The sequence below is a fragment of the Gambusia affinis genome, linkage group LG04, assembly GCF_019740435.1.
Source record: "Gambusia affinis linkage group LG04, SWU_Gaff_1.0, whole genome shotgun sequence".
NCBI lineage: Eukaryota > Metazoa > Chordata > Actinopteri > Cyprinodontiformes > Poeciliidae > Gambusia > Gambusia affinis.
This window is the reverse complement of record NC_057871.1, coordinates 29,052,314-29,072,981: the sequence shown is the minus strand read 5'-3', so window position 1 is coordinate 29,072,981 and position 20,668 is coordinate 29,052,314. Positions and strand designations below refer to the sequence as shown.

The window sequence follows — 20,668 nt, the reverse complement described above, 5'->3', positions numbered from 1 at the left end:
TTAGTTAAAGGAACTCAGTGTTTGGGCTATTTTGCAGTTTTCGGGAAATTCGTTCCATATTTCAATGCTGCTTCTCTGTGATTCTGGATGCAGAGAAGAACCAGAACCAGATGACCAGAGAGGTCTGGAAGGTTGATATAACAGCAGATCTTTAATGTATTGTGGTGCTAAGATATTCAGTGATTTCTAAACTAACTATTCTCTCAGTGGAAGGACTTTAGAACTGCAGTGATGTGCTCTATCTTCCTGGTTTTGGTTAGAACACCAGCAGAAGAGTTCTGGATCAGCTACAGCTGGAGGATAACAGGATTTTTTTTAAAGCAAACATACATGGATACTGTTGCATAGTGATGTTACGTGATGAGCCGAGGCTTCGAGGCGTGTGTCGAGTAATGGAGGGGGCGTTTCCGTAAAGCGCGTATCGAGGCTTGCTTCATTTAGGGGAGGAGCCGAAAACGATGACGTCCGAAGCCTCGCTGCCCGGCTGTACCACGTGACTGCTTCGGGAAGTGGCTCAGATTTTGGCGCGGGGTTTATAAACCCCACAGGCTCCATTCAAAATGTGGGTTGTTGTAGTCGAGTTGCGGTCAGTTGAGAGAGTGGATAGAGTTTTGATAGTTTGGATTGTGGTTATTTAGTTTGAGACAGGTAGGGAGAATAAATAAATAAACACTACAACTTCCCCCACCCAATAGGGCAGTTTCACTAGGAAGTCATAGGAAAGCACGGGCCGCCGCACGTCGTCCACAACTCCTCGTCCTCTGAGAGAGAGAGAGAGAGAGACAGAAACAGAGACAGAGACACAGATACAGAAGGGAGAGAAAAAGACACAGGCAAGAGAGAGAAAGATATATAGATCTAGAGATGGAGAGAAACAGAAAAATAAAAAATAGATATTTACAGAGAGAAAGAGATAGATACATACAGACAGAAAAAGAGAGAGAGAAAGATATATAGAGATAGAGAGAAAAAAAATAAAGATATACAGAGAGAGAGGGAGACACAGAGAAAGGAAAATCCTATCCTGTCCCACAGCTATCCTATTTTTAATTTTAATTTTAATTCTAATATTAAGGATACGTGAGTTTTCACCACTTGATTTAACTTGAGTTACCTTGAACTCCAATACCATCATCACACACATCATAAGCAGATTTGCTCTGGAATAAGCAAGGTATTGATCTAAATGAATTTTTCCCCCCTTCCCCCTTTATTTATTTTTCTGGGATTAATATTTAATGTTTTTAGACTTTATTATTTCAGGACTTATAATTGGGTTATTTATTTAATTTGAGCTTTTTACTAATAATCTCACTATTATAAATAGGATTGGTTAGTTAGTTTTAAAGTTCTTAATTTTTATATTAGGATTTTTAAGATAGCTGTGGGACAGGAAAGGATTGTTTTGTATATATATTTCTCTCTATCTCTATCTCTATACATCTCTTTCTCTCTCTCTTTGTCTCTTTTTTTCTTCACCTTTTGTGAAGTCATTCCCAAGAGCCATAATAGACAAAAATTCAATTCATCACACGTGTTAAGATACAGCTGGTTGTGATTATACACCTGGCCAGTAGGTGGTTTCGTGTGCACATGAAGCCTCAAGAAATGAACCCTTTCTCGAACCAGTTGGCTCAAGTGGTTCAATGCCTCATGAGGCTTCATCTCACCATCACTACTGTTGCAGTAATCAATGTGACTAAAGATAAAAACATGGATGTGATAATGTGTGTAGAAGTGGACCCAATAGCAACAGGCGGAGGATATTGTGGATTCTTTAATGAAGAAAATCAGCCTACAGAAATCAAAAATCCAGGGTACAAGGAAATCAAAAAGAAAGCAAACTGGAGAAACGAGGAAACATCAGGTTATCCAGGGAGGGTAACAAGGGTAGTGACAATTACAGACTTGCAAACTGTGACTGAGATAGAGGAGCTTAAATACTGGGAGGTAGCAAATGGAAGCATGGAACCTAGCTTGATGAGATGACTGATTGCAGGTGGGAGTAGTTAGCACAGGAACTAGCCGAGGGGAGGGGAGGAGGTGGTACAGGGAGGCTAAGAAGATCTGCTGGGGAAAATTAAAGGGAGGAAACATCAGGGAGCTGAAAAATAATCCAAATACTAAAGAAACACTGAGTCTAAAGAAAACCTGATAAACTAGAAGAGAAAAAGATCTGAGGAATAACATAAACAGACCTAAGCAGAAACAAGGCTGATCTAATAATAATAATAACTTAGGAATGTAGAGCTAGAGTAACTAGAAGGACTAAGCAAAGATGTAACCTAACTAGAATCACTAAAGAAAGATGGAAAGATTTAGACAAAAATACTAACTAAACATAAAGTGACAAAATAAGAAAACTAGAAACACTACGTGGGAGCTAGAAGGACTTAAGAAATAACCTGATTAGGATTACTTAAGAATGATGGGCATGGATGCAGATATAAAGGAACTAAACCTAAGGTAACCAGAGAAGAAAAACTAGAAAAACTACAGGGGAGAAAACTAGAAAGACCAGCAAATAAATGACTCAACTGGAACCACTAAAGAAAGGTGTACCTAGACTCAGAGATGTAAGAATAACAGAACCTAGAGTGATGAAATAACTAAGAAATAAACATAACTAGAAACACCACAGGGAGACTGAAATAAGGAAAGTAATAACAAGATAATTCTAACCACAATAAATAACCTCAAAAATAAAACTAAAATGACCATTTAGGGTTAACCTAAAGAAAACTAAAACATAACGATAAAGATAAAAAGCTAAACCCAACCCAACAACCCAGAGTCCTGACAATGGATGAGTTTTTCTAGATCTTGCTGAGTGATTAGTCTGTTCTTCAGGTGACTCTGAAGGTTCAGATCTGAGTCCATCACTACACCCAGATTTCAGGCCTGATCGCTAGTTTTTAGTTTTAATAACTGAAGCTGTGGACTGACTCTAGTCTGTTGTCCGAGCTTTACGTCTGGAAATGTTCTTCAGGTCGGCTGGTACTCACAGAGTTAATGCTGGAAGTACAGCAGGTTAGCAGTGGTGTTCAAGTCACTGTTGTCTGAAGCTTTTGCCAGACAGAGCTGCCTCTCCATTCAAATAAGAAACTGTGAAAACTCACTTTCTCGTTTAGGTTTGTATCTTTAATGAGAATTTAAAACTGGGTAGTGCAGAACTCAGAAGCTTTTTATTTTTGAGTGTGAGAGAGAAGCACAATATCCACAGCACTCTGGTGCAGTTTAAAAACCTGTTTTTAAAAGTGCTATGTAAATAAATTTGACATTTGACATATCTGGGAGGGAAAGTATGGATTTCTGCTCATAAACTGAAGATGAAAGCTCATACTTTTTAAAGAAAGCTTTCCCCATACAATCGTGCATTCTTATTAATTTCCACCAACCGCTAAAAATCCATATTAGTCGACCGCTGTTGTTAATGAACCGTGATCCAGCATAAGTCACAGTTTGGGTGCAAACCATAATCTGAGCTAATCTGGATTAGACTTCTATACACCATCAGTCAAGCCTCTCTCCTTTTCCCCTTAATCTTCGGCCGCTGGTTACACAACAGCCATTGAGATCTCTCTCCTCCTCTCTGTTTCCTTGCGTGAGTATGTGGGCTGGTGATTTGGCAGGATAGCGCTGTTAGCTCACTGACTCTCCTGCTGCACAGCAATGAATCCCAACTGCAGTCCAGGTTGGGGGATTGAGGCTATGTGTGGTGGCATTTCAGAGAGAATGAAATGAGGACACGAAGCAGTGTTTCGCTGACCTGGAATCGCTTTAATTTGTCTCCACTGATGCAAAATGTTGAGAGGAGGGAGGGCCAATGGGGAAGCAGCAGGTTCCTCTCTCAGTCAGTCACAGCGTATGAATCCAAGGCAAATGAGATTAAATTGCAGAATTTAAATCAGATCTACAGACAACTAATAATGTTTTGTGTTTTCATTTGACCCACATTTGGACCCATATATGAAAAAAAAAAATCAGACCCTTGACCCTTTTACAAACTTAAACGTATGCATTGGGATTGTAGGTTATACATCAACACAAAGTGGTGCATGAAGTGGAATGACAAGAAGACATGCTTTTCCATCTATTACTAAGAAAAGTTAGTAAACAGAGTCCACCTGTGTCAACTCTGTCCTCAGTGGAGGACAGAGCTCCTCCACTGAGCTGCAGTTTCCAAGCTTCCTTATTACCGAGCAGCTCTCCCCCTCAGGTCCCTTCAGACTAGACAACAGCAATTAGCAAACACCTGGTGGAACTGCACATCTTCTGACCTCATTATGTTTTTACCGGTGAAAAACTGGTAAAAACTTTGTTAAATGTTAAATAGACAAGCCATGTTGTGATGACTTCCTGAAGGCAGAGTTTCAGAAAGAGCAGTAGTTCTTAAAGAGACAGAGGCACAAGTTTGAGACGTTAAATTATGAAATCAAAGTTCTTTTAAGTAATATTTGATATATGACAAGTGAAGGTAACAGAGTTACTTGATTGTGTGATTGAAATGATTCTTTGTGGCTAATGGGAAACACATAGTACTGCCCCTTTAAGATTAGAAAACAACATGCCAAACGTTGACTGCCTCACGGTGCACTGTTCACCTGACAGGTCAGATGGGAACAGAGAGGCAGGCAAAAGGCCCATGGTAACTCTGGAGGAGAGCCACAGCTCAGGTGGAATAATCTGTTGCCTGGACAACGCTTTCTATTGCACTTTAGAATGAAGCCTGTATAGCGGAGTGACAATAGGAGAAAATGTGCAGGTCTGGATTGGAGTTCAGTGAAGTTATTGAACAATCCATCCATCCATCCATCCTTTTTTTTTTACACCCTTCTTCCCTAAACGGGGTCGGAAGGGTTGCTGGTGCCTATCTCCAACTGCGTCCCGGGCAAGAGGCGGGGTACACCCCAGTCTGTCGCAGTATTGAACAATCTATTGGACATATTTTTTTATATTAATCATGTGTCTATTGGGATATTTATTATTATTATTATTATTATTATTATTATTATTATTATTATTATTATTATTATTATTATTATTATTGATTTGTTGTCCAGCTTCACACTTCCATAAAGACTTGATGTGCAGAATAGAGATCTAATGTTTGTCCTGTCAACAGATTATTCCACTAACTTTGAAAGTCTTTTTCATAATAAACTTGTACAAACACGTGTGGTGTTTGATGTTTTCTTGTCTGCTGCATGAACAAATGTCTCCTTTTCTTCCGCCCCATGTCCTCATGTTTTCCTGTCCTCCCTCTGCAGGCTGTAACAGGGAAGAGCTTTGGAGACAAAGACTTCCGCAGCGCGCTAGAGAACGGCATCCTGTTATGCGAGTAAGGCTCCTGACATCACTCTCTGTTTTCTGACGCCTGACGTAGCAACAACTCCCACGGACTGAGGCTCAGTAAATCTCTGCTCCTGCCCCTCCTCCACAGGCTGCTGAGTGCAATCAAACCCGGGCTGGTGAAGAAGATCAACAGACTGCCCACCCCCATCGCCGGGCTGGTAAGAGGACACCTCCGCAGCGTGATGTTGAGCCCAGTACAGCAGCCTCCTGATTGGTGCTAACTGCCTCTGGTCCCCTGCTGCTCCCTCTAGGACAACCTGTCCGTCTTCCTCCGGGGCTGTGAGGAGTTGGGCTTGAAGGGCTCCCAGCTGTTTGACCCAGGGGATTTACAGGATACTTCCATTCGCGCTAATCTCAAGTACATAACCAATTCTCTGTTGTTTTTTTAAAACGCTTGAATCGTAAATTGTATGATGTATGACACACTTCAATGTTTTCAGGGACTCTGACTGCAGCCGCAAACTAAAAAATGTAAGTCCTTGTGTCCAGTTTCATCACCTACCTCCCCCCCGTCCTCTCACATTCCTTCCCCTCTCACTTCTAGATTTGAAGGAAATGTTGCATGTCTGCCTGTCAGGTGCTGAACACGGTTTTCTGGCTTGGAAAAGCTGCCAGTGGGTGTCCTTTCTACAGCGGTCCTAATCTGAACCTGAAAGAGTTTGAAGGGCTACTGGCTCAAATGAAGCTGGTGAGTCAACTAACCTGAAAACATCTGGAAGAGTCTGGAATACCACACAACACGGAACAACATGTCTGTTTCCAGGCGATATTCACTACCTTAGTTTTTTACAACCTTCGTTCATTTTTTTCACTTCCAATACCGATACAGATGTTGTTCTGTATCCTCCTGTTTGAAGGAGGATGCTTTCGAACAGAGCTGAATTGACTTAAATGCTTCTGTCTTTTTATTTTACCTGACACCTCTGCAGCAGAACAGCACACTTAAATACACCGACAGGTTAACGAGCTTGGTCCACCTTGTAAAAACAACACAACTTTAACAGTGTAACATATTATTTACTATAGTCATAATAATTACATTGTTATCTTTGTTATTTTGACTTTGACACATTCACCCACATAAAGATTTTTAATAAAAACACTGTAATTTAGTTGAGTAAAAAGCAGAGCAGCCTTCTTTGACTCAGCTGGTCAGCAGTGCACAGCAATGGTTGGGAGAGGCGTTGTGCTGCATGACTAAACATTTTACCAGCAGGGAGGACGTATAAACTTTCACATTTAAGGATTTATGAAGTGACAGATATTTAAACTTTGGTACTCCTATCAACATGTATGCATTTGTAGCTCAGGCTATTTTACAAAATACAACAAATTTGGGTTCAGCGAAAGGAACATTTGTTGTTGAGCGGTTGGGACAGCTTTTGTTGTCTGTTGATGTTTTTCTGTCCCTGCAGGAAAGTGACGATGGCGGCGACAGCTCTCAGAAGCGCAGCATTCGAGACAGCGGCTACGACTGCTGGGACTCGGAGAGGAGCGAGTCTCTCTCTCCGCCTCAACACACTCGAGACAATTCTCTTGATAGGTCAGACGTCATCCAACTTGTCAACACAAAAGTTGCATTTGCATTTAGATAAATGTGATTTTATATATATATATATATATATATATATTTTTTTTTTTTAAAAGTTAAATATTTTATATCCTTTGTGGATTTTTTTCTGCTTTTGCTTCTATAGTCTGGATTCCTTTGGTTCCCGCTCGCAGCACAGCCCCTCTCCTGATGTTGTGAATCGAGGCAACAGCGATGGTTGGTCTCATGTTTTCATTTGCAAAACCAAGAAAATATCCTGACAAATAATCAAAGAGAAATAAATAAACATACAACAAACAGAACACAAGAATAAGATAAACTCCTATGGCAACTACTTAATAATAATAATGAATTAAATATGTCAAGACCTTTTGAACTCAAATAATCCACAAGGACAAAAATAAAGTACAAATACAACATCTAATAAAACCCCTAACAGCCCAAGATTAAACCTGTTAGTGACTTCCTAGAGAGTCGCTAACAGGTTTCTTGCTGCTGCTTGCTGACTAGTTTCAAGCTTCTTTTTTTTTTTTTTTTTGTTTAAAGCACTCTCAAGAGAACAGGAGAAACTGCCTTCAATAGCTCTGGAAACAAAGTCCAGGAATGCTGAGCTATTTCTGTAAACATTAAACTGTTTACCCATGAATACATGGACTGCTGTCCTCCACCATATTTATGTTTATCCTTGGCATAAGGTGACTAATACGGCTGAGGGCAGACAACTGCTGGACATCACAGGTGTGTGTGTGTGTGTGTGTGTGTGTGTGTGTGTGGGTGTGTGTGTGTGTGTGTGGGTGTGTACTAATTTAGGTTGCCGACTTAGGACTGTTCCTGCTATAGTCACTGACCATCTGCAGACCGATTCAAAGTCCAGTCCATATTTTTAGGCTTTGTGGTTCTAGTTAGACGTGTGTTGTGCTTATAGGGGCAGTATTATGCAAAATTGACTTGTTTTAGCCTTTTGTGATGCTCTAATGTTATTCCCTCACCCAAAACATATCTGGAGTGTTGTCTTGATTCTTTCATGCATGTTTGAGAAATCCTTGAATCTCCCATGACAACCATTTAAGCTGTGCAAATTGCTGGGTGGACCTAGCTCCGCCCCAAGACACAGCCTTCCTGTGTTACTCCCCCACTCAGCTCCTTCAGACTAGCCAGCAGCAAATAGCAAACACCTGGTGGAACTGGGCATCTGCTGAGCTCATGTTGTTAAACGGATTATAGAGCAGAGATGTTGTGATGACTTCCTGAAGGCAGAGTTCTAGAAAGAGTAAGAGTTTCTTAAAGAGACAGAGGCCTAATTTCAAGATACCAAAGTCAAATATTTTTAAGTCAAGAGGTCCGCTCTCCTCTGAGGCTCACTGCTGCCTCCCTGGTCCAGTCTGTTCTCGTTCTTAACATCGATATGTTGACTCTCCTCACATTCTCAGCTCTGCATTGAACCGTGTCACACACTGCTGTGACAAAGGCAACCCACTGAGGGCTTTTAGGTCAAAATTACAATGGTGTACTAGGGCCATTGTAGACAGAAAAATCATAAAGGAGGAAGAGTAAATTTCCACCAGAATACAGAAATTTTGAGATTAAAACATAAAAATTCCTTTAAAAACCATGAAAATTTCTGAGCTACAAAAGTCAGATCTTCAACTTTTGAAACTCAGAAATTATTTTTTTTTGTAGAACATTTTTAAGATTAATCTCAAACTGTCAGATTTTTTTCCTAGCATATTTTCAACTTTTCAAATTCAGAAAATTCCTTCTTTTTTTTCTAGAAAATGTCTGACATTAATCTAAAAATGTCCGAGTTTTTGGGCCAAAATATACTACTCCTCATTTTTTCTATCGACAGTGGCCCTAATACACAAAATATGTAATGCGATTAATCTGTAATATTAACATGTAAATCTTCATAGATTGATTGCATGCGTTGCTATTATACTTGTTAGTTGTTTTCAGTGGTTAGAAGAATGTTTTATGAATAATTGATGCCTTTCTAACATTGTTTGTGCCCTGATGTCCAGGACGCGGCAGCGACTCGGAGGCTGACGCTCCCAGCAGGAAACCTGACGTACGGAAAGACGACATGTTGGCCAGAAGAACAGCCAGCAGCGACTCCAGATGCCCGGTTCCCTTCAACCAGTTTCTTCCAAACCGAGCCAACGCCAGCTGCTACATCCCGACTCCGCGACGAAAACAACACCCAGAGGAAGGAGAGCAGCGGAGGTAATGACTAAGAAAACAATCTGAGTTATTTAAGGAAAAACTAATTCTTTTCTGTAGAGGTAAAAAAGAAGAAGAATCCCACAGGTGTGAGGTCTTCAGCCCCTAATCTGTCCCCTGCCATCACACTCCATTCCTCAGTCACCTTCAGACCATTCCAGAACAAACCAAACGAACTGGATTTCAGCAGAAACCTCCCAAAACGGTGACTTGGGCACCTGAAAGCCAGGCCGAAAAACTGAAACAGGGAGAGGACTTGGAGGTTTTGGAGCAGAGGAGGCTGGAGAAGTTGAAGAAGGCAGGAATTAAGGTTCTACCTGCTGCCGTTCGCTACAACAGGTCAGGGCAGACGGGCATGAGAGGCGCGGCTGCTGCGCCTGATTTTCCTCACTAATTAGTTGTGTTGACAGAGTTTGGCTTAAGCTGATGTTGTGGCTTGTGGAGCTTCGTCACGATGAGGTTTGTGTCACAGGGTGGACGAGTCATGGATTTAATGTTTCTGGTGTTGTTAGAGAAGGTGGTTTGGTGCTGAGTTAAATGCTTCCTGTTTTGGTTGATTCTTGATTTTGTGAAGAGAAACTAACCAATAGGACTGTCCCAAGTAACCCGCATGTTCCTGCTGCTGATTGATTCATGTTACCGGAGGTGTGTTTTGCTCTCTGAAAATGTCCACCGTCCCCTCTGCAACCCCTAGCACTGTGATAACAGAGGAAAAGGAAGCGAGGTCACCGTCTCCGAACATCATTCTTTGCTCTGAAAATGAATTTTTGAGCTCCCACAGTCCGGCTTGTGATTCCTCCTCCGACGGGGAGCAGGACGTGGAGACCAGGAGGGTTCCCGATGTCCACAGAGACGACTTGGCGTCCCGACGAGTCCACCGGAGCGCAGGTAACTCCAGGGTCCATCAGTTCGTCCCTCCTCCAGCCTGCACCACCAAAGACAGAGAGCGCTGGGAGGGCATCAGGCGAGCCTCACAGCAGACCCTGCAGCAGACAGAGATCAGGTCAGCTAGGGTCTCATGCGTTACATTTTCTCCAAACTATTAATAAATCTCTCCTTTTTCCACTGGTTGACAACATCGATATACATTACAGGATTGGATAAGCGCCTATTAGCCACAATTGCAAGTGACGTGCACCTACTGGTGCCATTACTATGCATTGAGTCAAGTCAACATAACCAGACTGGTCCAGGAATCGGTCACAAAAATGTTTGCAGTGATATTTTTTTATCCAGTTTCTGTGAAATATGTTTGATATGCAAAAAATGTATTCACCCTTGATAAATAAATCTATCAAAAGTTTAGTTTCTGTTAAGATGCGAGGGAGGACTAAGCAGATTTCTCTTTTATATTGGTCAATAATTTAATTTGCTGCTGAGGGAGCCATAGTTTGTAAAAATTTCCCAAACTATGGTTCCTATTATTTATGAAATATTTCATCCTACTTGATGATTGTAATGGCTATTGCCACCTTCAACAAACAAACAAGGCTCTTAGTCCAGCTTTTTGTTGTTTATTGAACATTTAGCAATTACAGCAGCTCCAGCACACCACAACAATGGAGAATAATACAGATAGACAGGTGTAAAACAACTATAAACCACTTGCATTCTGCCTTTTCTCTGTCTCTACAGTTGCGTTTCCATCACAAATGTGTGCAGAATTTTGTCTACATTCTGCTAACATCTAAAAAATCCCCTCTTCTCCTGATTGTCTGTCAGAGAGTAGGTGTGTTGGTCACCTCATTTTTCTGTTAACTGGACCAAAACAACACCAAACTGCACAGCACAGGTACATGTTAAGCTAGCATAACTAGTCAGCGACTTGTTATTGTATCTGGACCCTAAAGTCAAGCTAGTATGACTAGCAAAGCTCACTTACTTCCCACTTTTCCATATTTTTTTAAATTAAAACTTTTTCTTGACCTGTAAAATAGGATTCCCTTGTGCCTGGTTATCTAGTTATCATTGTGTTGACAATTAAAAGGAAAACATTAGGTCCCTTTTTAAGATTCTTTGCATTACTGTTTTATTTTCCTCAATCACTGATTTTTCTGACTCAATACATAGTAATGGCGGACCCGTGGCACATGTGGCACATTAGTCACATAATGTCCAGTCTAGTAACATATATCGGTGGTTGACATATGCTTAACTCTGATGGATAACATTTCCCCGCTTATCGCCTGTGGCTATGGATTTTACAGCGAAAAGAAAGCGGTTTGTGACATCATAACCCGTAAAGACAACCCCTCCCTGAAGGAAGAGGATGATGAGGGAGAAGATGAAAAAGATAAGACGATGCCAAATAAGCAGAGAGATGACCTGGCTCGTAGGCGGGGCCAAAGCAGGCCCCTCCCTCAGAGGGACGGACCAATGAGCTTTGTTTCCTCCTTCATGAGTCCGGCTGATGTACAGAAGTGGGAGAGGCTCAGGATGACTGAACCAAGGTGCCAAACACACTGCCTGTATGAGAGTAGTTCAGTGCTGTATGTCAGGGATGTACTGTCAGGTGAAAAAGTTAGGACACCCCACCAAAAAAGATCTATTTTTCAAAAGAAACGTTCACAAACACATCAAAATTTAGTCCTTCTTTTGTTTGTCTCAATTAAAGAAAGTGATTAATCACAGGTAACCATTGTAAAAAATATTATTTCTTACTCACCAGACACATGATACCACTTTATGTGTTTGATAAGAAATAATGTAGGACACTCTATCCCCCTAATACATAGTCTACCCCTTCTTGGACACTTCTCGTAGTCTTTCACCATCTCTAACTTCAACCTGAGGAAAGTCTGACCCACTTCTCACTTACAGCTGAGAGATGTTTGAAAGGTTTCTCAAGGAGATCAAGATGTGGGCTTGGATTGGTCCAGGACTTTTCAGGAAGTCCTGGCTGGATGTCCTGGTATGATTCGGTGCTCTATTCTGATACCTGCTGAGATTCACGGTGGGTCGTATGATGATGAGCCATCCAGGTCCAGACAAGCCATGAAACTTTGACCTCCATGCTTCTTTTCCTGGAGTGCTCTGTTTTGTTTATACCCAATATTTCCTCTGCTTTAGTATCTAAATAATTCTGAATAATTTAGAGTCCTCTTCCCTAACAACATTATTCCAGACAGTAACTGCTGTTGATCCTATGACAATGTTTGAAGGTTTATTAAGCCTACTTTTAGCATATAATTTGAACTTTGCAGAGTTGTTAAAGTGATCTTAAATATGCTGTAGGGTGTTCTTTTTTCACATGACTGTACCATGTGTGAGTGTGTGTATGTGTGTGTTAAATTATCTTTAAAAATAGCTAATGCTTCAGTAAATGAATGCAAAGTGAAATCTATAATAGTGTGAGTGTCTTGAATGTGAGTTAGAGTATCTGATAGCTACATATAGATACAGACTCTCCACTCTTAGCCAAGCCTTAAAATTGATCAATTGTTTGCTAGTGAACTTTAATAACTTACTGAACATTTTAGAAAAATCCAAACAATAGTTTGTGTCAACCGTTTTTATTGGTTGGATGATTGATTTGCTGTTTTTTACCTTTATTGTAAGATAGATGTGCACTCATCTTTCTGAATCAGGAAATGGCAGCAAGACAATAGCTACTCACCTAAAAATAAAAATCAAAGTTTAAAACCTGTGGAACCTGTGGAGGTTTTACAATGACTCAAATTCATCTTCCCACAATGCACAGAGAGGAGGCAGTGAGGGAGGAGCACATCTCAAAGAACAGCAGCAAAAACCGGCATGCTGAGAGGCAAAGTTTCCATAACAACCATCACATGGATGGAGAAAACCGTTTCTGTATCATCTACCATCACAACTGTAAACATGTAGAGTAATTGGACGTTAGGTCAGGGGAGACGGAGGGCGTTTTCACACCTTTAGTTTGTTTCTTCCAGTTGATGAAGAATTGCAACATTTTCCGGTTTCCTTTTCCCCCCAGAGAAAACCCCTATCAAACCAACATCGTAATGCGTTGTACATCTGTTCATCGGTGTCAATATCAATCAACAGAAATGATTAATCCCAAGATAACCACTGCAGTGTCTTGTTTACACCCCAAACATGTAGTTAGTAATCATTAAAGAAACACATTCAGAAGTTTGAACTTTCTAAACTACATTTTATTTATCATTGGAGATTTTCACTGCTTGGTCAACTGACATTAAAAGGAGCAGGGAATTGGCTGGCGTGTGTGTGCGTGTTTGTGTGTGTGTGTGTGTGTGACAGAGAGCACTGTTCCGGCCTTATTTCTGTCTCCGTGCTGATCTCATTGCGACATGAGGAACAGGATAAAGGGGTGTTTTGTGCTCTGGACGACCAGCAGTGAGGAGGAACATGCAGCTACTTAATAGTGGAAAAGAGAAATGCGAAGTGTGTTCAAGTGTGTGCTGAAGTGATCCAAACAGAAAACCCCACGCTCTGTCCTCCTCCGTTCGCCCACTGCTTCCCGTCTAACTAAACATTTCAACCTCATCAAGCTTTTATCGTCAACGTCTGATCTTCTTTTCCATGATTTCTCCTCCGCCCTGTCTCCATCTGCTTCCTGTACCTCTGTGTATGTGTGTGTATGCGTGTGTTTCCTTCTCTTAACTTGTGAGACCGCATCTACAGTGAGGATAGGCCAGCCCCCGTGTGTCAGGCTTGTCTACAGAGAACTTACGGAATCAGCGGATCAGCAAAGGCTGGACGAGGTCATGGCAGAGTTGTGACCTTTGGGGGTCTGACTGAGATCGAGCAGCCGACAGAGGCACTCAAGTCAGGAGGGGAGGAGCCGGAGTCGCTTAGACGACTCCAGTCCAAAGCAACGGTAGCCATGACTACCGTTGACCTGGGCTTCCAGCTTTCAGAGGGGGATCGCAGGTACGGACGAGGCCAAACATGACGAGGCCCAAACCCAGAGCAGCCTGCATCGCTCTGAGCAGCACTGGCCCCTTTCTGTTGCTTTACTCATGGAGTAGGTAGTCAGGACACTGCTTTTTACCCTCTTTGCGTCATGTTTCAGAGTCCTAATGGCAAATTTCCCTTCACTACCTCATGTAGTTTGAAAGCACTTCTGAATTGGTCTGCGTTGCATTGATCTGTTTGTAGTTTCAGTAGGAAACAAAGCTGCACAAATGCATGCAGAACTACAAGAAGAATCAGGCATCTGATGGGTCTTAATTAAAGCAGCAGTATAAAAATATATACTTTTATAAATATATATATATATATATATTTATGCATTTGTTAAAATAGTCACTATGTTGTGAGAGTAGGGTATGAGAAAGATAATATGGAAAAAATCAAGCTCCTCGGCCTTCTCCCAGTGATGTGATTGAATCAACCAATCAGAGCCAAGAGGCGAGTCTTAGCGCTGTCAATCATGTTGGCACTCTGCTCTCTGCAGAGAGTGTGCTACAATGGAGCTTCTTCCCATGCGTCAGCCATGCTAGTTAGCCTAGCTTGGCTGACTAGCATGCTAGGCTAGTTTGCTAGCATGTCTAACTAACCTTTGTGTGAGTGCTAAGGCCATGACTAGCATCGGTGGCAGATAAACAATTTTCCTGTAACAGTAAGTTGTTTCTCCACCGTTAGCACATTTAGTAGCACATTCACGAGATTGACTAAGACCCTCCACCTGACTCTAATTGGTTGTTTATGAGCGGGATCAGTTGTTTTCTTGAGACGACAATAGCAGCACAGGGAGATTGATTGTTTTACAGGTTATCTGTCTCATATACACATAGTGACGTTCTATAAAAGTTACATGCTCCAGGTTTAAATGGCTAAAATGATGCAACAGTTATTTTAAATGCACAATTCTCCCCCCTCCCCCAAATACATTGAAAGATGTGATTGTAAATATTCAGGGGGTGTCCAAACGTCATTGAGGCTTCAGTGCTTCATTCATCTGCTGCTCGGGGGCTGGCACCCTGCATGTTTTAGGCTGGTTTTGGCGTAGCTTAGTGTTGCCTTTTACGATCACAATACGGTGGTCACAGAATGTGGTGTAACACTGTGTAAGAAACTCCAGTGTCGTGTAAACAAGCCGCTGAATCACAATAACAATAAATGCTACCTTATTTAACCATCTTAATTATCTCTCAGTCTCAGACCAAGCTTTTAAGGTGTGTGCATGGATATTTCCAGAAGGAATATGCTTAATTATTAACCTCAAACATCATTTAAATCCCTATCAGAGTTGCAGTCAGCTCTAGGAGATGTATCATGTCTTGGACTTTTTTTTTTCCACTTTTAGGTAATTTTTTATAATTTGGAGAAGCAGAACATATTATTATTATTTATTCAGCTTCCTGCTCTCCTCTTAATCTGGTGCTTTGCGTGTTATGCGAATCGTTGCAACAGTTTGTGGGTCAGTCACCCATCTCTGCTGCTGTATACCATAGTGTTGTCATGGATGGATGTGCAGCCTCCCCTCCCCCTGCGGAACACCGACCCTGGACCGCCGAACCCACCCCTACTGCCGCCGAGATAGACGCTCGTTTTGCTCTGTATGAGCAGAGAGCACAGGCAGAAGACGAAGAGGAGGAAGAGGAGCGGATCCCCGACCTTCAGAAGGATGACATGATGGCCAGGAGGACAGGTGCTTTCCTAAACCAAACAGCTGGCTCAGCAGATTTCAGGCGTTTCCTGCCTCCACCCGGGTCTGGGTGGAGCAGCCGAGGGGAGGTTGCCGCTGATGCTGCGCCTCCTAGCAACAAGGAAGGGCTCATCGGCACCAGGTGGGCTGAAAATGAATGCTTGCCGTGCTTAGCAGGGTGCTGAAGCCGTAAACCGGAATGGTGTTGCCTGCTTCTTCATCATTGGTGTTTAGTTACTTCAGTTCAGACTGTTCTGCTTTAGAGCGGCCAGCCAGCAGCCCAGAATCCCAGAAGAAACGCCTCACCGCTCACTGAAGCCTGCAGTGATCAGAGCAACGACCCAAACTGAAGGCGAACCCGATGAGTCCGATAGAGACAAGAGCATCCCCGATCTGGACAGAGACGACATGGTGGCTCGGAGGAGCGGGACATTCCAGAAAGCGGCCGTCTTCAGAGGAAATCAGGGCTTCAATCAGTTCTTGCCGGTCCCTGGGTCGGTCAGACGCAACATCAGTTCAGAGACTGCAGGGAAGCAGTCAGGCAACAGATCCAAACTCAGAGCAGACATGGACGGAGGAAGGTATTTCCTGAGATGGAATGAAGACACGGCCGGTGTGTTTCTAACCCGCTGCAGTTAAAACTAGAATACCTGACAGAGCAAGTGTGGTGTGTTGAAGGGAAACATCAGAAGGTTTCCTGGTGATTTCTGAATGAACGGACTGGTTCTGGTTTGCTGCAGGAGTGTTTGATAGTTGATGTCTGATTAGCTGCATTAATGGAAACTATGATCTCTTTTCAATTCTAACATGGTTCTGCTCTTCAGCTGTTGGATCACTAACTCTGGTGTTGGTTGGCATGACTCTGGCTGCTGGGTTTCAGTTCAGTGTGAAACTGTCTGGGTTTAATGTTTCAGAACTGAATCAAAATGAAGGATAAGTTCACTCTGCTCACGATGCGGTTTAACACGTCTGTGATTATTTGATTGGTTATTTGTATGAATTAAATAAATTAGTTCTTGACTGAACTGAATATGCTAATATTCAATTCAATATTAGACATTGTAACAACAACCCATTGTTGTTACAATGGGTTGAAAACTTAATTTAATTATATCCAATCTGGCAAATTCAGTGGAAATTTAGTCCAAATCATAGTATAAAACAGTGAAGACCAGGAGCATGGAAGAGGATTATGGCCACACACAAAAACAAGAATTCTGACTTTTTTTCAGGATTTTGACTTTTTCCCCTCTGAATTCTAACAATACTCTAAGAATTCAGATTTTTCCTCATAATACATTTTTCTGTTGTCAGAGGATTAAAGTCAGGATTTGGAGATTAAACTCAGCATTATGTGAAAAGTCTGATTATTTTTTTCAGTGGCCCTAATCCTCCTCTGTACATTTGGTTGTTACAATGGGTTGTATTTTTGCTCCTGGTTCTGTTGAATCATTTGCCTTTGAAGCAATCTCTTCTCCACAGCATGCACGTGCTGACAATAGAAAGGAACAACATCTTTTTCATTTGATTTGGTTAGATTTGAATTAACTTTTGTTCTTTTATTAAAACAGTGTAATTATTGACAGGGTAAAGTTGAACATTATTTTAGTTAACAACTAATTTTCAAATCTCCTATTGTTTTCATTGCCGTATTTTAGTCAGAATCAAACAAATGATTTTACTTGCTAAAAGCACAGAAAGGTCCAGTTTGCCAAAACAAATTAGAAGACAATGATTTAAAATCAGAGTGAACTTTTCCTACAAGGCGATCAACTGGCAGTTTTTGTGGTAGCAGTTCAGATGAGTGTCGATGCGTTTCCTGTTAATCCTGGCTCTGTCATTGGATCGTTGTTTCAACAGCTGTGTTGCCATGGTAGCGGAACTTGAAGCTCCGCCTTTCAAAGCCCCGTCCAGCCCGACGTTTCCTGGGCTGGCGGGGAGGCAGGTTCCTGATGCAGCTGTTATCGATGCGATCGGACCTTCCTCTTCTTCCTCCTCCTCACTCACACGTCTTCCCAATCCTCCCTGTCCTCCCTCGCCTCACACCTGGAGGGTGGAGGAGCAGGTGGAGGTGGGAAGAGAGGAGGAGAAAAGCGAGGATGGGAAGATGAGGCGGGAAAAGAAACCATGCTGGCTGGAGGATGAGCTTCCTCCAATCATGTGAGAGTAATGTTTGATTTTTCATTTTTCTCTGATTTGACCAACAGGACAGTAGCACTGACATCACAGCTGCTCTCTCTCTGCTCGGCTCGTAATGTCTTCATATCAATGATAGAAACAATTGAACTTTGTCTCATTTTCACCTTCCATACCTTCTTCTTTGAGGCGTGCCTTCCTGTTATCCTCAAACTCTCCCTTCTGCTGCTGTTATAGGGTGAGCCGACGAGTTGCTTTTCTCTTAGACAATGAGTAAGTTTCACCGACTCGCTCTCACTGATGTCCTGCATGGTGACATATGCATGGCCTGCATGTCAACGTGTTGGTTAACAAACTGCAAAGACTGTTTGCAACACCCAAACGTGCTGGAACCATGTTCACCACTGTTCACATTTCACTGTGCATTGCTGCCGCTGGGCCACAATGTTTGATTCATTGATTCAAAACACAAGGTCTGTAGTAATTTTCCTCAAGTTTCTTGTGCAAATACCTCGGTGCTGTTGAAATAAGACAAAACTAACATGCAAGGAACTTTTCAGCAAGATATAGAAGCTTGTCTTAAGTCAGTAATTCCTTATAAGTGAAAAAATCTGCCAATGGACAAAACACTATGTCATTTCAATTTGCGTGATTTTATGGTCAATGGAAATGCAGTAGAAACAGTTGAATGACAGACGGATGGATCACACTGGTCAACAGAAAAAAAATTGTCTGGGATTTTTCAACTGTTTTGGGTCATGGTGGTCTGCTGAATTAAAATATCACATCGGCTTTGAGCAATCAGGTCAATTTTCTGAACTGTGGAGCAACATGAGTATCAAAATGCATGACTTGTTCTCACTTATGCATCGTTTTCCTGATAATCTGGATCACTGAGTGATGAGCCGGAGGAGAGATTCCATCAGGACAGAAAAGAGACGGAGAATTTTAATGCTCAATTTACATGTACTTACCCTTATTATTCAATTTACAGAAATCCAACAGAGTGTATAAAATAAATGTTATAATGTTATAACATTTATTTTATACACTGTTACAAAACTATTTTTTCTCCTAAAACTTTTTTTGGATGAGAAATATTAACGGAAATGAACTGATAATGTCACAAAAATGTCATCGATTCAGTCAGAGTATCAAATTTCTCTAAATGACATTAGAATAAAAACCTGACCTGATTGAGAAAAAAGAATGTCATTTTTGGATTCAGCTGTGGAAAATAGTCCTAATTCAGTTGAAAGAACATAGACAACTTTCCCAAAGAAAAATTTTTTTTGTAACTTGGTGTTTTATACATTTCTAAACCTGAAGGTGATTCTGATTATCAGGTTGAAATCAGTAAATTCCTTCAAATATGTCTTGCTGTTTTGTTTTTGTTTTTTGGGGGGGGGGTTTGCCAGTCGTTTCTGTTGATCAGTACATTGTTTTGTTTTGCCTGCTGCTTTGGACTGCATATTGTTTATCATCGCACGCTACACATCGCTCCAAACTGTGTGCAGCACAAGAAAAACCAACACGTGTGATTTTTGTCAGACAAAATCCTCAGTGTTTTTTATTTTTTTATTTTCCATTTCCAGGAGTGTGAGTATGGGAGACATGGCCAACGAGGACGAGGCGGGACATTTCCCTTCGCTGAGCCCGTCGCGATATGAACGCATGCACCAGCAGTGCAACGCTTTCGTGGAAGAGGAGGACCAGTGGCAAGATGTGAGGCTCTTCTGGTCCTGAAACGGCGTACGTTAGGTAGCGTTCAGCAGACTGAAACTGACAGGCGCTGTGAACTTTTGTCTCAGGACCTGGCCCGCTGGAAGAACCGCCGCCGCAGCGCGTCACAGGAGCTGATTAAAAAGGAGGAGGAGAGGAAGAGGATGGAGAAAAGGATGAAGGGGAACGGAGTGGACTGCAATAAGAGGAAGAGCATTAAGACTTACAAGGAGATTGTGGAGGAAAAGTAAGTGTAAGATAGTTTTGCCTTAAACATGAGAGTAGCACATTTACAGCCAGAGTTGGGTAGCAACTAGTTACATAAACTTAAGTAACATTTTGGAAAAAAATGTGCATTGAAGAGTAGCTTTACTACACTGTACATTTTACTCTTACTTAAGTAAAATTTCTGGATACTCTATCCACTGTGAGTAACTGCAGTGAATGATGGAAAAACAAAGAATGCATCAGATAAAAAAGTAAGACTTCTTGTTTGTGCTCAGGCTTTGTTTTTCTATTGTTATTTTCTACCTAGGTTTTGTTTTTACTTTGAAAAGCACTGACTGAATCTATTATTATATAATTAATGTGTTTTTTCCATTTTAAAATACCAGAATTTGGACATAACTTTACATTTTTGTCTGTCGGATGACATGATATGTAAATATCAAATCAGATGCTCTGATTAGTTACTCAGAAATCGGGTCACCTTTTAACCAAATACTTTTGTTACTTTTATTTGAGTAAAAATGTGCTGGAGTGGTGCTACTCTTACTTGAGTTCAATTTGTGGGTTCTTTACCCACTCAGGGGCAGTAATTCTGTACAATTGAATTCTTTAAGATTCACTTCATGTTCTAATCTTATTCCCTCATCAGAAACACTGCTGGAGTGTTGCCTTGACTCATTCATGTATATTTGAGAAATTCTTTAATCTCCATGGTAACCATTCAATTGTGCAAAATGCCTGTGTGGATATAGCACCACCTTTGAGGACAAAGCTCCTCTTCAAAGCTGCAGTTTCCGAGCAATGCTCCCTTATTGCTCCCCCATTCAGCTCCTTCAAACTAGCCAGCAGCAATTAGCGAACAG

At 41.5% G+C, this 20,668-nt stretch overlaps 1 protein-coding gene across 6 annotated transcripts in view; it reads left to right on the top strand.

Moving 5' to 3' along the window:
* Positions 1–20,668, top strand: part of LOC122830401 (LIM and calponin homology domains-containing protein 1-like) — a 37,020-nt gene that overhangs the window by 8,364 nt on the left and 7,988 nt on the right. For 2 of the 6 annotated variants that reach the window (XM_044115727.1, XM_044115729.1), the window contains exons 2-19: positions 5,271–5,341; positions 5,444–5,513; positions 5,607–5,713; positions 5,796–5,826; positions 5,933–6,043; positions 6,771–6,898; positions 7,053–7,123; positions 8,929–9,130; positions 9,269–9,466; positions 9,822–10,130; positions 11,335–11,577; positions 13,751–13,999; positions 15,526–15,861; positions 15,983–16,300; positions 17,580–17,879; positions 18,093–18,128; positions 19,451–19,580; positions 19,667–19,824. In XM_044115727.1, the coding sequence (XP_043971662.1) occupies positions 5,271–5,341; positions 5,444–5,513; positions 5,607–5,713; positions 5,796–5,826; positions 5,933–6,043; positions 6,771–6,898; positions 7,053–7,123; positions 8,929–9,130; positions 9,269–9,466; positions 9,822–10,130; positions 11,335–11,577; positions 13,751–13,999; positions 15,526–15,861; positions 15,983–16,300; positions 17,580–17,879; positions 18,093–18,128; positions 19,451–19,580; positions 19,667–19,824 (3,068 nt within the window). The remainder of the gene's footprint in view (positions 1–5,270; positions 5,342–5,443; positions 5,514–5,606; positions 5,714–5,795; positions 5,827–5,932; positions 6,044–6,770; positions 6,899–7,052; positions 7,124–8,928; positions 9,131–9,268; positions 9,467–9,821; positions 10,131–11,334; positions 11,578–13,750; positions 14,000–15,525; positions 15,862–15,982; positions 16,301–17,579; positions 17,880–18,092; positions 18,129–19,450; positions 19,581–19,666; positions 19,825–20,668) is intronic. The other 4 variants (XM_044115728.1, XM_044115732.1, XM_044115730.1 and 1 more) reach the window with 4 other exon arrangements.